At 50.8% G+C, this 19,669-nt stretch overlaps 1 protein-coding gene and 1 non-coding gene across 2 annotated transcripts; one reads left to right on the top strand and one right to left on the bottom strand.

Moving 5' to 3' along the window:
- Window positions 1-3,194: 3,194 nt before the first annotated feature.
- Gpr157 (G protein-coupled receptor 157) lies at window positions 3,195-19,609 on the bottom strand. Its single transcript, XM_020157500.2, has 4 exons — window positions 19,075-19,609; window positions 9,360-9,573; window positions 6,429-6,632; window positions 3,195-5,991 (listed from the first exon to the last, which is right to left on the bottom strand). The coding sequence occupies exons 1-4, from the start codon at window positions 19,455-19,457 to the stop codon at window positions 5,776-5,778; spliced, it is 1,017 nt and encodes a 338-aa protein (XP_020013089.1). The 5' UTR covers window positions 19,458-19,609; the 3' UTR covers window positions 3,195-5,775.
- LOC141425168 (U6 spliceosomal RNA) lies at window positions 9,636-9,739 on the top strand. Its single transcript, XR_012450260.1, has one exon. It is a non-coding gene; the product is annotated as a U6 spliceosomal RNA (small nuclear RNA).
- Window positions 19,610-19,669: the final 60 nt, after the last annotated feature.

Below are 19,669 nucleotides of genomic sequence, written 5' to 3'. Positions count from 1 at the left end.
ACATTCTGATATTCAAAAGTGTACAGAGGGCTGGGATGTAGCTCAGTGGTAGATCACATGCTTGGCATGCGTGATCCTGGGCTGGATCCCTAGCACAAAAATAAAAAAAAGGACAAATAAATATTCCACCAGTGCCTCTCCCACCCTAAGTGTCCACTGAGGCCTGGGCACAGTTGTGGCTCTGCTTTTACTCCCCTGGCTGGTAGCATACTGGGCTTTGTCTCATCCCTGGCACAGCAGGCTACACAGTCTGTGACTATGCAGTCACCCACCTGAGGGTGACTAATCCGGCGTGGTATAGGAAGAGGTCAGTGTGCTGGGCTCGACATGGTGGCACATACCAGTGACCCATGCTGGTAAATCAAGCACTGAGGAGACTGAGGTAGGACCATGGTGAGGTTTGAGGCTAGCCTGGACTGTACAGTGAGACCCTGCCTCAAAAAACCAAAACCAACCAACTGAACAAACAAAACCCACTGTGCTGACCCTATAACACTGAGCAAAACCCTTCCCAGTGGTGCTGGATTCTTGGCTCTCCTGCAGACAGTCTGAGATTGGGGACTCAGGCAGTTCACTCAGAAAGTGTCCACTTTTCCCCTCTGTAGCTTCTTGAGGGTGAAAGGCCTGAGGTCCGGGTGCACTCTGGGGGGAACCAGGCAGGCTCCGGGGGAACAGGCCCTGTATAGTGGTCTCTGGAACTCATGTAGCATGCCAGTGATCTGCTTAGGAAGTCTTGGGAGCAAGAGGTAATCCAGTGCATTGGGTAAGGGTGGAAGTAGGAGGCTGGCAAGAAAGGGACTGGTGGGGCACTGAGATGTGACAAAAGTGGAAGAAAGGAATGCCAGTGGGAAGGAGCAGGACTGGAGAAGGAGCCCACGCAGGTCCACAAGGTAGAAGGTCAGCGTTGGTGGCTCACGCCTGTAATCCTACCTCCTCAGGAGGATCAGGAGGATCAGGAGGATCCAGCCCTGGGCAAATAGTTATCGAGAGACCTTCTCTCAAAAACCCAACACAAAAGGGCTGGTGGAGTGGCTCAAGTGGTAGAGCATCTGCCTAACAAGCATGAGGCCCTGAGTTCAAAGCCCAGTAACGCCCCCCAAAGAGGGAACCAGACGGAACATCACAGAGCAGCATTTGGCATTTGCTGCAGAGAAAGGGGACAAGGACAGGTGCCAGCCCTGGGACACCACATCCAGGGACTTGGACCTCTCCTGCAGGGGCAGCCCCTGGAGTTCCGATTTATGGTTTTGATGGAACTTGGGTGGCCAAGCGGACCGGCCTGAGCAGGACAGACTGACAGGAGGCAGCACTTGGAGGGAGGCTGGCAGGCAGGTCCTAGGGACAGGTGAAGAGGGAGAGGAACGTGAGAGCGGGGGTCATGGGAGGTGTTTGGGGGAAACTCAGTGAATGAGAACCAGGGATTAAAGAAAGAGGAGGGCAGGGAGCCGGTGACTCAGGAGGCAGCCATCAGGAGGATCAAGATTCAAAACCAGCCCGGGCAAATAGTTTGCAAGACCCTACCTTGAAAAAACCCATCACACACAAAAAGAAATGAAGAAAGAAAGAAAGAAAGAAGGAAGGAAGGAAAGAAGGAGGAAGGAGAAGGAAGGAAGGAAGGAAAGAAGGAGGAAGGAGAAGGAAGGAGGAAGGAAGGAAGGAGAGAAAGAAAGAAAGAAAAAGGAAGGAAGGAAGGAAGGAAGGAAGGGCTGTTAGAGTGGCTCAATGTGTAGGCCTTGAGTTCAAACCCAGTACCACAAAAAAAAAAAAGGGGGGGGGACAAATCCAGATTTGCTGAGTGCAACTTATTAGGGACTTAACAGATAGAAGTGAGTTTCTGGTGCTGTAGGACAGGGACAGCCCTGCACCCCAAGGCAGAGGAAGGAGTCTCTATGCTAAGCTAGACAAAGGAGGTGCTGCCAACTGGAACACCCCTGGGCATTGATTATTAATACATCAAGTAAACGCTGGTCACATCAGTCCACAGTGCAAGGATCAGTGACCAGCACTCATGCTCAGCTGACTCTCTTTACTGTTTATCCCACAGGGCTTGGGGTGACTGCCAGAGTCACCTGGTGGGCAGATGCGCCCAAGTCCGCTCTATGTATGTTCAGCTGGATCCCTATAGATGGGCTGGGAGGGACTTCATCCAAATTTTCACCGCAGATAAGCATATGGCACCGTGTTTAGGGATACAGAAACAAATTCAAAGGAGAACAGCTCAGCTGGTGGAGTGGCTCAAGTGATAGAGAGCCTGCCTAGCAAGTGTGAGGTCCTGAGTTCAAATACCAGTACCACCAGAAAACCCCTAAGATATACAAAAGATAATAGCTCAAAGAAACACATACACACAACTCAAAACAGTCAACCCAAAACAGTCATTTCAAAGAAGATACCGTATTTTAATTTTTTCTGTGGTACTGGGAATTAAATTCAGGGCCTTTCCTTCAGAGAAATTTCTGTTTTTTAGTAATACTTAAGTCTGTGTGGGTTGCATCATAAGAACAAAATTAATATTAAAATGTCACTTCCAGGGGCATTTCCATAGTTTAACTTCACAAAACCAGAAAGTAGAACAAAGAAAAAAAAGTTTAGGAGCTTGGAGGACAAAGTTCCAATCTATAAAAACATAGAAAAAGTGTCATATATACAAAACATATGGCTCAGGCAGGGCCACACACAGGCTGTGCGGGCCATAAGTTCTGACAGGGTGGCTAGCTCCTATAGCTGGTTTTGGAAGGCTGGTCCTTTTGGAGAATAGGCCTGATGTCCTGGCGTCTCCTGACCACCAAAGAGCCCACAGAGGAGGCTGCACAGAGGAGGCTGCACAGAGGAGGCTGCAGTGGGTCCTTACGGACCAGGATACAATGATACTTGAAGGGCAAGACTGGCCCTGGAGTGTCTCCCTTCTGAGAGTTTAGCCCCAAGCCATAAGTGCTTAGAACTTGGACCTAATGACCCTCCGTGTGGATGGGCCCAGGGATCCATATTGCAGCCTTCCCCATGATCTTCATCAGGCAAACTCAGGAGAAGCTGGCAGAGCCAACCAGGTGGCCACCTCTGGTGAGTGTATTTGCCAACAGAGAAGGGCAGAGATGTCCCCAGGCTGCTCTCTCCATGATCACAGCTCAGGCCAGTCGGCGCTGCCTCCCCTACTCCCCCAACACACACATACACACACATCAGTGAACAATCAGTTTACCAAACAGAAGAAAAATAATTTATTTTAAAATAGCAAGACTTCACCTCTACCCAGACAGGCTCTAAATTTCAATTCTGCTTGTGCAAAAACTCACACTGTGCTATACCACAACTGGAAAGTTTTTTATAAAAACAGTTTTTCTTGTTGTGGACATACTAAGAGTCGTGTTTGTACAAGCAGCCTGGGCCACATAAAAATCTCTACTACGAAACAAACAGAACAAATAAACCAACAAACCTCCCAGCACAGAGGCGGGCAGTGGCTGGGAGACCTGGTTCTGAAACCAATATTTGAAAGTGCATAAGAGGGGCACTGACAAAGCTGGGGACACTGGGACGGCTGCAGCATGCATTAAGGCTGAGGTCACACTTGGGTGTCAGGGACACGGGAAACCTTTGGAGCTGAGAAAAGTGTAAAAGGAGCATGGTGGGTTGGGGGAGGGGTGGTCAGCACAACGCCCCTCCTGGACTTTGAGGATACAAAGTCCCTCTCGCTCTTCGTCGTGAACTGTATCTGTCCAACAATAAATACTCAGTGGCTCTAAGGAAGTGAGGTTATCTGAGATCACAGGGCCAGAGGCCCAGGCCAAGGCACAAGTCCCAACCTCTCCACTTCCCTAGGCCCACAGCCATTCAAGGTAACCATCTGCCTGCAAGGCCAGGTGGGTGGCAGATGGGAATACCCAAGGTGTAGCCTCATGGTGGTTTTTCCTGAAGCAGACGGCCCAGCCAAGGGCGTCACCCAGGTAGATGCAACACCAGAGCGAGCCTGGGCTCTGGGGAACAGGGTTTTCTGAGCCCCTAACTCCCTCTGCAGGCTGATCTGAGCACAGCACAGGCTGGGGACCTACAGGTATCCAGCTCAGCCCACAGAGATGTCTGCCAGGATTCTGGAGCACCCTGCTAAGTAAGGTTTGCTCACTCCCATTCAATCATGGATCATTTTCTTGTTTGCTTTCTGTTCCATTCTAGAAGCTAGAAGCTATGTGCCCAGGAATGGCATTCCATCTTTAGGGGACCCCAGGCTGTTTTTATAAGACTGCCTCCTGCTGAGGGGGAACTTTCCATAGGGCAGCCCAGAGCTTTCTAAGAACCCTAAGGATGTCCCCCTCTTGCTGATTTTCATAAAGAACTGTTCTAAAGCAAGTAAGAAAGAGCACTGCAGACTCAGTTCTCTAAATGATGACTCCTTTCCCGATATTGATTTTGTTTTTGAGAGTAATGGATGGATAATTGAGAGGAATGGATAGCACAGCCTGACTCTGGTTTGAATTCAGAAAGTCAGGCTCAGAAAATCATTTCCATTTTGTACAGTTCTGTCAGAACCCAAGGGAAATGACTCCTGGGTAAAGCTGTACGTTCCTTCTCCAAGGTGGCATTTATACTTCTTGTTCTTAGCTTCTGTGCTTAACAGAGAACTTGCTTTCTGAAATGCAGAAAGCACTGGTGAAAAAGCCATACAACAGGAGATACAGAAGCTCCTTTAAATCCTTTTCCTTTTAAATGTAAAATATCACCCCAGCATCCAGGTTTCTGTGTCCCCACCCACCCACCAAAAAGGCTAATCTTTTTCTTTTCTTTTTTTGGTGTTGGGGATCAACCTGGGTTTTGCACATGCTAAGCACATATTGTTCCACTGAGCTATGCTCCCAGCCCAAGGCTGAATCTTAGAACCTTCACCTTCATGGAGAAATCAGTATTTGGGTCACTTTCTAACTGTCTGATCACCTTTCCCAGAAAAAGCCTAACTGGGAAGTGAATAAGCCAGACCTCCTCTCAACTCACCCTTGCTTTAGAAGTCCTAAGAACACCAGGGGCTGGGCTGGGAGGTGGGGAAATGCCTCCCTCAGTGAGCCCAAGCTGGCTTTTGCTCTGGCACTGGCAGGCAATATATCATGTGACTGCCTGGGGAAACCAGGACTCTGGATTCTGAACTGTGTTGAAACTCAAATGCAATTGATATGGAGGACTGGTGACCCATAGCAAGAAAGTCCATGAAGTGCCTATGAGACTGTACTGGGCTGTGCTCAACATGGCTGTCACATATGACTTCAGGGGACCTGTGGCTATTGACCAGCAATGCTGTCCAAGGAAAGCGGGCTCTCCAGGGAATCTCGACGTCCTAATAAGCCAGGAATCTGCTCTGTGATGTCTGGGTAGGAGACCCATTTCTGGGACACCCTGGTACATTATTGAGCCATACATGGGGTGGGTGCACAGGTGTGGGTCCCTCACATTGTAAACAGTGCTGTGTGGCTTCAGGACACTGAAGGCCAGTGGCCTAGAGCACCCAGGTGGGGATCCTGCATTGCTGGCTTCCCCGGAACTCCTGCTGGCCTCACTCAGAGGAATCCCCCAAGTGCACCAGGACACACGGTGATTGGGGAGCATGCTGCCTGAGAGTGTAGGAGGTAGAAGAGGCTGAGGTGGCAGCTGCTCCTTTACCGGGGCCCAGAGCTTCACCAGTGGGGGCTTCCGGTTGGGCGGACATGCCCCCTATGTCCTGCAGTGGGGATGCACAGAAACACCTGTCCCAGGAAGGCAGCACCTACGCACAGAGCTAGAAGAGGCAAACGCTCAGGTGCTGGGATGCTCCTGTAGGGTCTGCCTGGGTTCCTGTGATTCTCCTGTCTTGTGGGGTGCAGGAGCCCTGGGAGGGCTGGCCTGGCTCTGGTCAGAGGGCTGAGGACAGCAGCAGCAATGGCAGAGGGAGATGAGCCGTGTGCGGACAGCTCGGGTGCAGAGGACGAACATGATGCAGTTAGCTCCCCCCTGGAAGGTGTTCCCGATACCCTGCCAGGAGGAAAGAGGAGGCATGAGCACCAGTCCTGGTCAATGGCGGGGAGGCCAGGGACTGCCCTGGGCTCCACAACCTTCCCTGCCCCTTCCTGCTCCTCAGCCCCTGAGGCTGGCTTGGGAGGAGCTCAGCACATGCCCTTCACCAGAGTTCCAGGTAGGCCTAAACTGGCTGCCTGGCCTAGACCTGTGTCCAGGCCTTCTGGTGGGAAGGACCCAGGATCAGCCAACTCTACTGGAGCTGCTCTAGGTTGCTGGGAAACACCTGAACACCCCGAGCCACACGGATTCCTCTTCCTTCCTTCTTCAAGGTCTCCTGCCTGTCTGGGTTAGGGTTAGCCCTGCCTTGGCTGACAGCACTGAGATGCCACTCTGCTAGGAGAGGGATCTGGCCACGTCCAGTGGGGCAGCAGGGCCAGCGAGGGCAGACTTACGTGCAGAACAACCAGCACCGGTGTCTGCACCGCGGGGGAGCCACAGAGTGTCAGGACGAAGCGCACTGTGCTCCACACACGGAGGCAGATGAAGATCAGTGGGATGAGGACCAGCTTCTTATCCGCTATGGAGGAGGCAGCGACAGCGCGGTACTGCCGATGCTGGCTCTCGCAGATGGGCCGGTACTCCGAGAGCGCCTCGTGCTGTGTGGGGACAATGAGGACAGACCTGAGCTGGATGGGCCTCTCTCGATGCCTCTGTCTATGCCCGTGCCTTCCCAGGGCAGCCATGGACCCCAGCTTGGGAATGAGATGTACAGTGCCCGCTCCACCCGAACACCGATGAGCCCTCTTCACTGATCCCCAAAACAGGCAGGCACAACCCACCCCAGGGCCTTTGCACTCTCTATTCTGTGGCTCGCTCCCTCATCTCCTTCAAGTGTTTGCTCAATGTCACCTTCTGGCATTTCCCAGACAGTCCCCTCCCCTGCCCCAGTCCTGGGTTTCTGTCTTTTCTGCAGTTCTCCTTGTCTGAGCTCTGACATTCCCCTGTTTCTCAGCTTATTGCTATTCTGGCCTTCCTCTCCGGAATGAAGCCCCTAGAGCACAGGCCTGCTGTGTCCCCAGCCACCTGCCCACTGGAAGGGCAGAAAGAAAAGGCCAGCTGCAACCAGCCTTGGCCTCCCTGCTCCTGGGGAACATCTTTTATGAGAGAGAGGAGACGCAGCTCCAGATCAAAACCAAATTTGTGAAAATAGGTGAAGCAACTTCTAACAGCGATGTGGGCCTGACCTGGTTCTGGGTCTGGGACACTGAAGGCCCTGGTGAGGGAGCAGCTGCTCACCTGGCATCCCTGAACACCCAAGTGTCCGTAGCTCATCTGCTCGGCGCACCTGCTCCGGTCTCCCCTTGGGAGCTCTGGCAGCAGCTCAGACAGCTGGACTCCTTCACCCCACACCCCTGGGAGGCAGAGGGGGCTGAAGACTGGGACCAGCCTGGGCTGGCCAGTGGTTGTCTCTTCCTCAGAGCAAAGCTTGCTGGGACTATTTGTTTTTGCTCTCCTCCCTGGCTCTGGGCAGGGAACACAACATTCTCATCTCTCTTATTTTCTTTCTGAGAATGTGTGCTAAATTGCAAGAGGACTGTCACATGCAGAGGTTGGGGATTCCCAGGATTCTTGCCCTGCTGCAAAAAGCGTGAGAAGCAGAAACACAGATAGACACACATACGTACACAAACATACACAGATACACAAATACACACAGACCCACAAACATACACACATATACATACACACACAACATACACACACAGGAATCACACACACAAGGGGACAGAGCCTGGTGGAGCTCCTGGGAACCAGACACCCTAAGGCAGTGAGAAAGAGGAGGGGTGAGAGGCCCAGCAGGAGACAAAACAATTAGCCTAAAGGTGCAAAAGCCACTGCAGACCCCACTGCTAAATCCTGTGTCTCCAGTCGGGATTCCTGCCGGCCAGAGAGCTGCAGGGACAGGCAGATCAGCTAATCTTCCCAGGGAAAAGCAAACAGAACCAGAAGTCACAGATGGCAGCACAGGACAGGGATGAGGTGCCCAAGGTCACAGACAGGACCTACTTTTCTTTTAGTCTGCTTGTTATGACAGAGAAGTAAAGTTCCACTTTGTGTCTAATAACCATTCTGAGTTTGAAGCTGTTACTTGATTCTGACACAGGCTATTTCTCATGTATCAATTTATGAATGAGTCTCATATTCTCTCAGTATTAATTAGCACAACTGACTTCCAATCAATTAATTCTGTCTAAGCCAGGCACTCAGGATCTCAGGAGGCAGAGATCAGCAGGATTGTGGTTCGAAGCCAGCCTGACCAAAATAGTACAAAAAACCCATCACAAAAAAGAGCTGGTGGAGTGGTTCAAGGTGTAGACCCTGAGTTCAAATCCCAGTACTGTAAAAAAAAAATTAATTATGTCTAACCCAGGAGAGAATACTAAATTTAATTCTTGGGCAGGAGGTGTGGCTCCAGTGGTAGAACAAATGCTTAGCAAGTGCAAGTGCCTGAGTTCAAACCCAAGTACTGAAAAAAAAAAGTTTTAATTGTAACATCCTAACTCAGAAATGACTGCTGAGCTAACAGTATGGCCCAGAGGAGAGTGGCTCAGTGATGAGTGTTAGGCAAACCTGAGGCCCTTGGTTCAATCCTAGCATTGCAACAAAACAAAAACAAAACTCCAAAACCCCAGTGTGACCTAAAAGACAGGACACACCCTCCTACAGTTTCAGCCTTCAAAACTCAGATGGCAAACAGAAACACAGGCAGCCCTCCAGCACCCTCCAGCTGGAGCAGCAGTCTGTGCTCACAGCGTTTCCTTGGAACCTGTCTGGCTGCTCCTGCCACATGTCACATTTTATCTTTTACCACAATTAACTACATTCCTGCCTTTCTGGAGAATGGCAGGATCCCTGTCTGAGTCCTCATTATAAACTCCTGTCTTTCTGGCCAACCCTCAGTGATTTATGAATCCCTGAATAACCTACCATGTATGAAACAATTCTGACCACCTAGAATTAGAGGAGTTACTCTGTCAAAACCCTGTGGCCCTCCCCTCCCAGGGCCGGGCAGGCCCCCTCCTACTCCAAACCTAAACTCCTAAGTGTGAGCAACTACCATGGCTGTCCACACAGGGGCAGTGGAGGGCCATGGCCGAGAACTCAGGCTCTGTGCTCCTGCTCTGACTGCAGCTTGGTCCTCAGGAGCCCAAAGCATGGGGCAGGTCCTGAGCTCCTGCCTTCTCAGCCACCAAGGGAGGAGTGCCCAGACTTAACGAAGGAGCACATTCACAGTTCTGCACAGTGCTGGATGCCAAGCCAGCCCAGTCCCTCTGGCCTGTCACTAGTTCTGTCCCCCAAGGACCAGCACAGCAGGTACCTACCGCTCTGTTGATGTGTTTCCTGACCAAGAGATACAGCAGGGGCAATAGGACATAAGCCAGCATCTCCCACAGCTTCCCGGTCAGCAGCATCCACAGGACACGATCTTTGGCCTCTAGATCAATCCAGCACCAGCCCACGGACACATCTGAAGCATCGTAGCCAATCTTCTTTAGAGCAACAGCTGTCACTGTGATGGTCAGCGGAACACCCCAGCTGAGGAACAACAAGAAAAAGGAGGCACCGAAGTCAGGTCAGCACCTGCACACATGACTGGCGTGCTCGCTTCGGCAGCACATATACTAAAATTGGAGCGATACAGAGATTGGCATGGCCCCTGCGCAAGGATGACGCGCAAATTTGTGAAGCGGTCCATATTTTAAAAAAAGAAAAACATGACTGGGGATGTTCTTTGGAGAAGGGGACAGTGCTCCCAAGCCTGGACCACAGTGTCCCTGCAAAACAAGAAGGGGAAGAGTGTTGTCCTGGAAGCCTGGTTCTACTTTACAATTCCAGGACTCCTTGGAGATGGGGCTAGATGGGGCTATGCAGAGCTGGCTCCCACTCGCTGGGCTTCTCCCTGCGCCAGCCCATCAGCCGGTGTGTCCAGGCTTTGCATGCGTGCTGCCAGTCAGCCTCGGGCCAGACCTCGGGGGAGGGTGCCATGAAGGCAAATGCCAGGGTTCAGAAGGGGAACGTTGGCTTTGAGTGGGCACAGCCCCTTGCCCTCCTTGCTCCGTGGAAGGGAGGGTATCCTGGCAAGGGTCACAGGAACCCTGTAAAGCATTAGTGGGCAGAGACCCCTCTAAAAGCACTGCCTGGTTTTAGCCCAAGTCCTTGTCCCCAGGTTCCCCACCCAGTCTCTTCCTTACGAAGCAGCTTAATGGGTTGGGGGCTACCCACAGGCTACATAGAGTTTCTCAAAAAGGTGGCACATAGGGTAGGTGTGAGCTTGGACTTTTGTGCAGTGTACCAGGTCCAAGTCATGGATCTGTTCCCACTATGTGAGTTCTCACAGAATGGGGACAAAGCAGTGCCACATGGGAGCTGGATGGATCTGTGTGCAGAACACAGGACCTGGTAAGTGCACACGAGTCTGCTGCCGTTAAGACTGTGGTGAGAGTGGGGCGATTACAAAACTTGTCATTTCAGTGCCTGGCATGCAGCATGGTGGACAAAACAGACCTCATCTGTAACTATGCAAAGCTGTTTATGTGGTAAGTTAGTATGTCTGAGTGTCAAGCTGTTTTGACATAAGCAACTCATGCCCCCCTCAGGATTTCAGGACAACATAAGTCACAGTTCTGAGCTCCAGAACAGGCCAAGTGGGTTCACGAGTCTACTCTCCAGCATCTGGCATAGGGAGGGACAAAAGAAGGGCTTGTTTTGTTTTTAGTGGCACTGGAGCTTGAATTCAGGGCCTCACACTTACTAGGCAGGTACTCTACCATTTGAACCACTCCACTAGCCCTTTTTTGTGATAGGTTTTTTCAAGATAGGGCCTCTTGAACTATTTGCCCACGACTGGCTCTGAACAGCGATCCTCCTGATCTCTGCCTCCTGATTAACTAGGATTACAGGCATGAGCCACCAGCACCTGGCTAAGGGTTTGTTGAATGAACAAATGAGTGAGTTTGAGCCCATGGGTGGAGACAGTGCTCCTCAAGTCACTCCTTACATATGTACTGCCAGCAGGATGTCACTGAGAAGGAAGTAAAGGGCTCCTAATGTGCTAAACCCAGTCTTCTTTTTTTTTTTTGAAAGCGTTAGGGTTTGAACTCAGGACCTTCCACTTGGTACGCAGGTGCTCTCCCGCTTGGGCCTTTCCAACAGTCCTTTTTCTGCTGGTTATTTTTGAGGTAGGGTCTCATGATCCTATTTGTGTTGCCCCGTGAGCTGGGGATGACAAGCCTGTGCCAACTGTGCCATGCCCTGGTTGAGAAGGGAGTCTCTCAACTGCCTAGGCCTAGGCTGGCCTCAAACTGCAATCTTCCTGGTTTCCACTTCCTGAGTAGCTGGAGTTACAGGCTTGAGCCATGGCGTCTGGCCTTAAACCTCCAATCTTAAGGTCACGGTGTGGGCTCCTCACCATTTTATAGGGCCCTGCTCAGGAATTCTGAGAATGGTGGCGGGACAGCCATCCTGAAGGAGACTGAACTTGAGGGGAGTCTCGGGCAAGGGCCGGTTCCCATGGGGTCAGGTTAGCTCTCCTTTTGGCTCCTTCTGCATCCTGATAAGCCTTACAGGAAACGTGGCGGGCACCCAGTGACAGACCCCCACTCTGCAACTTCAGCTTGGTGGATCCAAAGCTCCAAAGGGATGTTCGTGGGGAGGGGTTCCAAAGGGCCAGGAAGAGGGGCCTGCTTAACAGGGAGTAGTTGAATGGACTTGAGCTGAGACTGTAGCAGTCATGCTGAGGCCAGAGCTACTGGGCAGGTGTTAAGAGGATGGTACAAAGACAGGGTATCAGGAAGCTGGTGGGGTGGAGGAGGAAGAGGAGCAATGGCTTACTAATCCCACAAAGCAGGCTGGACCAGAGTGGCGACTTGTGAGTACAAATGGTGGCATGCTGATGAGGCTCCACAATGGACTTGTTAGAAAAATGTCAAGGTGTGTATGCGTGTGCACGTATACACACACACCTAATTTATAAATTACACTGATATCAAGGATGTGAAGTATACAATAATACAAATAATAATAAAACACATAATACAACACTCCTTGTGTGCAACCTCATATAGCCAGCTGAGTCTCAGAAAGCTTTTGCTGGTTTTTTGCTGAACCCTGGAATCCACAGCCAACATGGATGCGGTCAGCAAGTGAGAGTGATCCCATCGCAGGAAGTTGGTTCAGACTTTCATTTTTTCCTTAACACCGAAGATGAAAGTGAAATACACAAAACAGAGAATAAGACACAGGAACTTCACTGGACAAGGACCTACTTCTTTGCTCAGGTACTAGTCTTCCCACACTGGATGAGTGTTTCCTCATTTTTTCTGCACCAGGACACAGCCTCTTTTTCACCACCTACCCCTGAAATACTTGGCTTCCTGTCTGCTCCAACGTGGCGGCCATCACTGCTTAAGTTCAGAGATAAGCAACACTTTTAAGCTTACTCTCTACTACTAATGTTACTTCCATTACTTTGATTTCTGTTTTTTTGATACAAGGTCTCATATAGCCCAGGCTGGCCTAGAACTCACTATCCTCCTGCCTCAGTCTTCCAAGTGCTGGTGTGGATTGGCTCTGTCATTTTCTACAGCACACTGTGGCCCTCAAGCCAAATTTGGCCCAAACTGTTTTTTTTTTGGTGGTACTGGGGTTTGAACTTAGGGCCTCTTGCTTGCGAGGCAGGCACTCTAACACTTAAGCCACTCCACCAGCCCCGAAGGTCTGTTTTGTTTTGTTTTTTTTAAATACAGTTTTATTGCTGGCTGGGTTGCTCAAGTGGTAGAGAGCTTGCCTAGAAAGACTGAGGCCCTGGATTCAAACGCCAGTACCACAAAAAAATTTTTTTTAAATAAATGTTTCAAGCCAGGTGCTGGTGGTGCCTCCTAGCTACTCAGGAGGCAGACATCAGGAGGATCATGGGTTGAAGCCAGCTCAGGCAAATAGTTCTGAAAGACCTTATCTTGAAAAAACCCATCACAAAAACGGGTTGGTGGAGTAGCTCAAGGTGGAGGCCCTAAGTTCAAACCCCAGTACAGCAAAAATAAATAAATTAGTAAAATAAATGTTTCACTGAAACAAAGTCACACCCATTCACCTACATATTGCTTATAGGGCTGACAGCTTCAATTGTGACTGTAAAACTGAAACTACTTCGGGACTTCGCTAGCCTTGGTTTACTACCATGGTGGCATCCTACAAACGATGGGGAACAGGGCCCAGGTTCTGGTCAAGGACTACTATTGCAAGTCCTGGGCCCCACATACACCATGCCTAGGCAGGCAGAGCTGGGTGGGAACCTGGGTAAGCTCAGGGGAGGGAAAATTGACAAAGTGCCACTGGGGTTTTTGCTCTGAACTTTGCCCTTCTTGGAACTCAGATCCTTTTAAAGTCTCTTCCAGGGAAGAGGAACTGACTTACCTCAGGGGTTCAGCCAGAGAGTGAGCTAACCTCCCTCATGCCCAGACTCCCTGGCATTTGTGTGATGATCACAGGCAGATGGCTGTCTCAGACGATGCTCCTAGCTCTGACATCAACCCGCTGGAGCCCAGTCCTGGGGGGTTTCCAGCTTTGCCCAACGGGGAACTTTAGTTCCATTGTCCCTGACCTCTCCCTACCACTTAGGATAGGGGCATACGTGGTGAGCGAGGCACCTCCACTTCATAGAGGTCTGCTGAAAAGCTGCCCACTGTTTTTCAAAGACCTTTGGATTCCTCCCTCTGCCCTCCAAAGGGCTTAGACTGAAAGAGGGCTCAAGGCACCGACTGCACAGTTGCTGCTCCCACCAGGCTCCTCACTTTTCCTTCACCCCGAACCCACTCTTCTTACAGATCTTTGGAGGTTGGCACCTGCTGGAAAGAAAACAAAGGGGTCTTCTTTCTCCCCCTTCTGTGGGCTAACAGCAATTCCTTATTTCAAAACCTTGTGGCTATGGAACGCCTTACAAGTTAGCACAACTCAAAAACTGCTCTGAGAACGAAGCTATCATGCAGCCACGTGCTAACAGAAAAGTCCTGGGAGGGAGCGGGGTCTGGAGAGGCTGCTATCCCAGGACAGCAGTCACTTATTGTCCAGCTCATGGGGCAGAGCCTAAGATGTGGCAGAAGTACGGCAAGTCAGTCACTGGGTCAGGCCACCATGAGGTCATGCTACAGCTTTAGCTGCAGGACCAGATTAGCATGACCTTTCAAACGTATATCACACCTGGTGCCACAGTGGCCCTCAGCTCAGTGGTTCATCTGTCCTGTCTCAGTCCTGGCTACTCTGCCTGGGTTAAGGATGGTCCCTGGTGCTGGTTCTCCGCCCCTGCGTGGGCTAAAGGAGCTCTGTGGTGACCTCACCACTTAACAGTCATCTTGGAAAACTGTTTTGTAGGAACAAAAGCAAGTTCACCTCTTGTCACTTTGGGCAGAGTGGGTGATGCAGGGTGGGATTTATGAGGACGATAATCCCATCTCTCTCTGAGATGCTGTCTGCTCAGAGGTGTCTTAGTCCATGTTCTGCTGCTATAACAGACTATCAAAAGACTAGGCATAAACTAAAGTTTATCTGACTCATGGTCTAGAGGCTGGGTTAGTCCAAGAACACAGGACTGGCATCTGGCAGGGTCATTCCATGGCAGAAGGTGGAAGGGCAATTCAGGATGGAGAGAAAGGGTGGGACCAAACCTCCCTTTTATAGGAGCTCCCCCACTTCCATAACTAGCCTTAATCCATTTATGACTGTGGTGCCCAAGGCCCCAGTCAGCTCTTGAAGGTCCACCTCTCATTTATTCATTTGTTTTTTTGGCAGCCCTGGGGTTTGAACACAGGGCCTCACACTTGTTAGGCAGGTGCTCTACCACTCGAGCCACTCCGCCAGCCCACAGGCCTACCTCTTCATACCACCACAATGGTGATTAAATTTAAACATGAGTCTTTGAAGGACCATAAGGAGGCAGCAGGAAGGACCTCTGAGACCAGCTCTCCCCAGGCTTTGTTACTTTGGCCACACCTTGAGCTTGTTTCTAATGAAGAGAACTCAGAGCCCCCTCCCCTGAGGTGCACATTTCCTCTTTTCACTGTGTTGGGACTTCCCACTCCCAACCCCCTCAGCAGGATTTTTATGGTCACCTTGGGGCTGCCAGATACTTTCTTCTTCCATAACCCCAAGGGAGCTCCAGAGGGGTGATGCATACACCCCACTGTCACTCAGTGGAGCCAGAGAACAGAGATGGCAGGAGACAGCCAGCTGGACCAGGACCCTCACCTCTGACCCTGCAAGATGAGCCACACCCAGCCCCAGCCTTCCCCAAACTCGCAGGACATGGGGGCCGATGTCTGGCACCATGGAAGAAGGGGACTGTTCACTGGACCCCCGCTGACCTGAAATTGTTCTCGCCTAAATCAGGAGGAGCCCACCACCCTGGGGCCAGCAGGAGCTGCTGGCAGCTGCAGGAAAGGCAGGACACCTTGTGCCAGGGTGGGGGTAGCCTCAGGCTTATCTACTGCAGCTCTAGCCCCTCCCTTGGTGAATAGATGGCCACACGTGTACATCCACATAACAGCAAAATAATAATTACGAAAGGGAAAGTGGGAAGCCTGGCAGATATCACCCTAGCCAAGTCATCAGAGCTGATATCACCAGCAGGGAACCAATGAGAAAACAGGCTTCTGGGATCAGCCTGCCAGAAGTGTACAACCTGAAACCACTCCCCAGGAGTCACGAGACAAACCCAAATGAAAGACAGACTACAAAGTGATAGGCCTATGGTCTTCAAAATGTCAATGTCATAAACGCAGACAGACGGAAGAATTGAAGGGAGTAAAGAGACATGGAAAGAAGGCCACATATAAGCCAGGATTTCCCTTTGCTCTGGGGGACACCATTAGCTCATGGAGATGAGCTCAATGTAATCCACCAATCAGGTAACAGTATCGCTCAGGTTGACTTCCTGCTTTTGGTAGGCACAGTAGGAAACTGTGCTTATCTTCTGGAAATACACACTGTATTCAGGGGTGAGGGTCATCATGTCTGTTCCAAAAAAATAAAATAACGAGAGGATAAAGCTAACATGGTAAAATGTTAATATCTGGGAAATCTGGAAGCTAAAAATAAAACTTTGTTGGAAATTTTATTATTATTTTGGTTTTCTGAGGTAGCTCACTCGGAGGCCCATGCTGGCCTCAAACTCTTGACCTCCTGCCTCAGCCTCCCGAGTGCTGGGGTTATTGCTGTGCATCAACACATCCAGCTTTGTTATTAGTAATTTTTTTGTGTGTGTGTGCTGCTGGGATCAAACCCAGGGCCTTGTGCACGTTAGACAAGTGCTCTGCCATTGAGTCACACACCCAGCCCTATTGTTCAAATAATATCTTAAGTTTTTTGAATTGTCAAGGCCAAAAAGCAAGGCAGAATCATAAAAGGGCACAGACTAGGTTCTACCCTGGGGCGTCCTACTTACTAACTATGTGGTCTTGGGCGTCTCTTCGGCTATGGATGCAGGATGACCACCCTGTTCATCTGGTTCGGGTTACTGGTGATCCATGAATTTTGCAAAACGTCAGGAGCCAGCTGCAGCTTGTGATGAAATCCCATTAGTGTGAGGATGAGAAAAGACTGTAAATGCAGCCATGCAGGTTAGGTATTTGATGGGCCCAGGGCCACACCTGTGCTTCCCTAGGGACGAATCGCGTATGTGCAGAATTCTCTGTAAACCCCTGGGCTCCCATTGCTGCAATCAGCATCCAGATGGCGTTTTTCACTTCACACTCTATCACGCCATTTTAAAATTATGACTTAGAATGTTCCCAACCAAGGGGAGGGTTGTCTCTACCTGCTGTTCCCCTGTTGTTGGACATTGAAGTTGCTTCTAAATTCTCACTGTGGCAACAGTCCCTCACACTCTGGAGAACACATGGCTTTTTGTATGTATTTAGGATTATCTCCTGGTGAGCAGGATTACTGGATCAAAGAGTATGAACAAATACTTTCTACAAGGATTATTTTAATTTATAATGCCAATAATAATGTCAGACAATAGCAATTTCACTAGCACATTTCACACTAGCATTCTACCTTAGCATTTTCTTATCATTTAATGAGGAAATTATATCTCATTGTTATAACGTATCATTTTGAGTATTCATGGGGCTAAAATTTTTTCCATATGTATTGATCGACTGCTTTTATTACTTTGTGTGAATGTATTGTCTTTTGTCTAGTTTTCAAGATACTTGTGTTTTGTTTTTTTAAAATCAGTTCCCAAGAACTCTTTATAAACTAGAGATGCCCATCTTTTGTGTTATCATATTTTAAAATACTTTCCAAGACTGGAAGGTTTGAAGAAGAGGGCTGATTTTAAGTAGTCTGAAATGGTCAGGTAGTCCATGCCTGAAGTCAAGATTGCTACATCAACACTTTCAGCAAGGCTAAACTAATTCTCCAAAGAAATGCACTGAAGAGTCCTTAGCTAAGTCATTCACAACAGTCTGGGAGGATGTGGGTCAATAAAGGAACCTGTTGGACAAGTCTTCCTCATTCCTTAAACACAGCCTTCCCTAAGCCGCACAGAAAGCCATCTTTGAGGGTTCCTCATGAGAACTAAACAGAAAAAACTCCCACTCAGATTCGTTAGGAAACTTGTTTTCTGGAGAAGTTGTACCCAGTCTGTGTATCACTTTAAAAATACATTATTATTATTATTATTATTGTCATTTGGCAGTGCTGGGGATTGAACCCAGGGCCTTGTGCCTGCTAGGCAAGAGTTCTACCACTTGAGCTATATCCCTAGCCCTCGATTCAATATTTTAAAAAAGAAAGGGGGAAAGAGAAGAGGTTCTTGAAAAAAAAAAAAGGTCCAGTCTTGAGTTCCTTTTCAAGTACCTATGAACTTCTGGGTTAGAGCTGCCTATTGCAACCTGCACCTAGACACACTGGTCTCTGACAGTCCCTGTCAGGTGACATGCTGGAGGGCAGGGACGAATGGTGGCTCTCTCTCCATGGGCCCCTACAGCATGTGAGCCACTGTTTGAGTAATGTGATGCAAAGGCTTTGCTTTGAACAGTTGAGATGCAGGTCCCTGGGTTTCTTAGGGACCAACTGGCTTTCGTCCAGCAGCTACGAGAGCTAAGGGCAGGTGACTCTTCCCAGTTTGTTGCCTCAGCGTGTGACACCCAGGTGACCTACTAAAGTGCTGACTATCCCCTTAGTCCTTGGAAAGCAATCAGGTTTTTAATAGAAAGGACCTATAATTAGGGCAGTCTTTGGTGTTCTGATCTGGGGGCAGGAAAAGAGGAAACTAGCCATAGGATTCCTGTCTTCAGTTCAGCACAGGACACTGAGAATTTCAGACTCTGAAATTACAGGGGTAGGGCTGGCCTTCTTTTCTGGGTAGGGCTTACTTGCTGACATGCGGAACTCAGGGTAGGGCAGGGCAGGGCAGAGCCTTCAGTTTCCCTCCTCCCAGAGCCTCTTCCAGCTCAGCTCTTAGCAACTGAGGACAGCATTAGACCTCTTCAATTCTAGAAAGTCAACATCACCTCGAAGAGAAATGCAGGAGACAGGAGTCTGAAGTCTAGAAACCATCAGACCAAAAACCAAAACCCAGTCCTGACAGTCCTTTGCAAATTTCCCAGCTGTGAAGGCATGGGATTGGGAGTGGCAGGCTCTCCAGGCCAGGGCAGCCCCTAACTCATCTTCCAGCCTGGGGGTGGGCGCTTCTCCCCATGGGCAACAGAGACCACCACAAACGTGAAGCAGGAGACAAAGAGCAGAGTGTACCCCCAGCTCTTCCAAGGTGACCAGGGCCGGGGCCTGAGGGTAAGCTCTGCCCCTCACCTTGCTGGGAGGCTCAGGCTGGGCAGGCACAAAGGGGCGCCCTCTGCGGAGATCTCAGGCAAGGCTGGAACCTCCAGTGGGCCCAGGGCTGCCTAGGGCACAACTGCCCACTGGGTGCCTCACGGAGGGAGCGCGAGTGCCAGACGGCAGCAGAGGGGCAAGACGGGGGTGGGCCTGGGGGAGAAGGCGCTGAGGGTTAAGGCTTTGAAAACAGCACCATCTACCCACCTGACGACGTGGAAGGCCCAGAGCAGGAGGTCAGTCCCGGGTCCCCGCGCGGCGCGGACGATGCTGAGATACAGGTAGAGGGCGATGGCCACGGTCCAGAAGAAGGAGCTGGTGTTGGCGAAGGTAGAGAGCGCGCCCTGCAGCACGCAGTCCCACGAGGTGTCCGCGAAGTCCTGCAGCACCCCGTAGAAGTAGGAGGCGGCCGAGAGCAGGTCGGCCAGCGACAGGAAGAGCAGCAGGCGCCGCGCCCGGCTGCGCAGCTCGGGCCACAGGGCGTGCGTGACCACCAGCAGGCCGGAGCCGAGCGCGGACAGCACGCACGACAGTAGCACCACGGCGCGCTCCGACGGCAGCAGCAAAGTGGGCGGCGCGGGTAGCGGCATGGTGGGCTGGAGGGGGTCAGGGGGCCGGGGCGCGGGAGCGCGGCGAAGACCAGGCCGGGCGCCGCAGCCGTCTGGGCACCAAGACGCCCGCGGCTTGCGTCCCAGCGCCTGCCCCGCCCGCGTCCCGGCCCCTGCAGGCCCATCGGGTCGGCTACCCCGCGGCTCCGCGCCCCAGAGCCCCGCCCCTGCGCCCTCCACGCCCCGCCCCTAAG

Source organism: Castor canadensis, chromosome 7 (assembly GCF_047511655.1).
Source record: "Castor canadensis chromosome 7, mCasCan1.hap1v2, whole genome shotgun sequence".
Classification (NCBI taxonomy): Eukaryota; Metazoa; Chordata; class Mammalia; order Rodentia; family Castoridae; genus Castor; species Castor canadensis.
Note: the sequence above shows the minus strand (reverse complement) of the source record. Positions and strands in the feature narration are given on the sequence as shown.

Excerpts from the sequence above, each read along its gene's own strand:
- Gpr157 (XM_020157500.2), bottom strand. The coding sequence starts at position 19,457 with ATGCCGCTACCCGCGCCGCCCACTTTGCTGCTGCCGTCGGAGCGCGCC. Across the intron at positions 9,574-19,074 it reads TGGGCCTTCCACGTCGTCAG|CTGGGGTGTTCCGCTGACCA; the intron begins GTGGGTAGATGG and ends GTTGTTCCTCAG. Across the intron at positions 5,992-6,428 it reads CGGTGCTGGTTGTTCTGCAC|GGTATCGGGAACACCTTCCA; the intron begins GTAAGTCTGCCC and ends TCCTCCTGGCAG.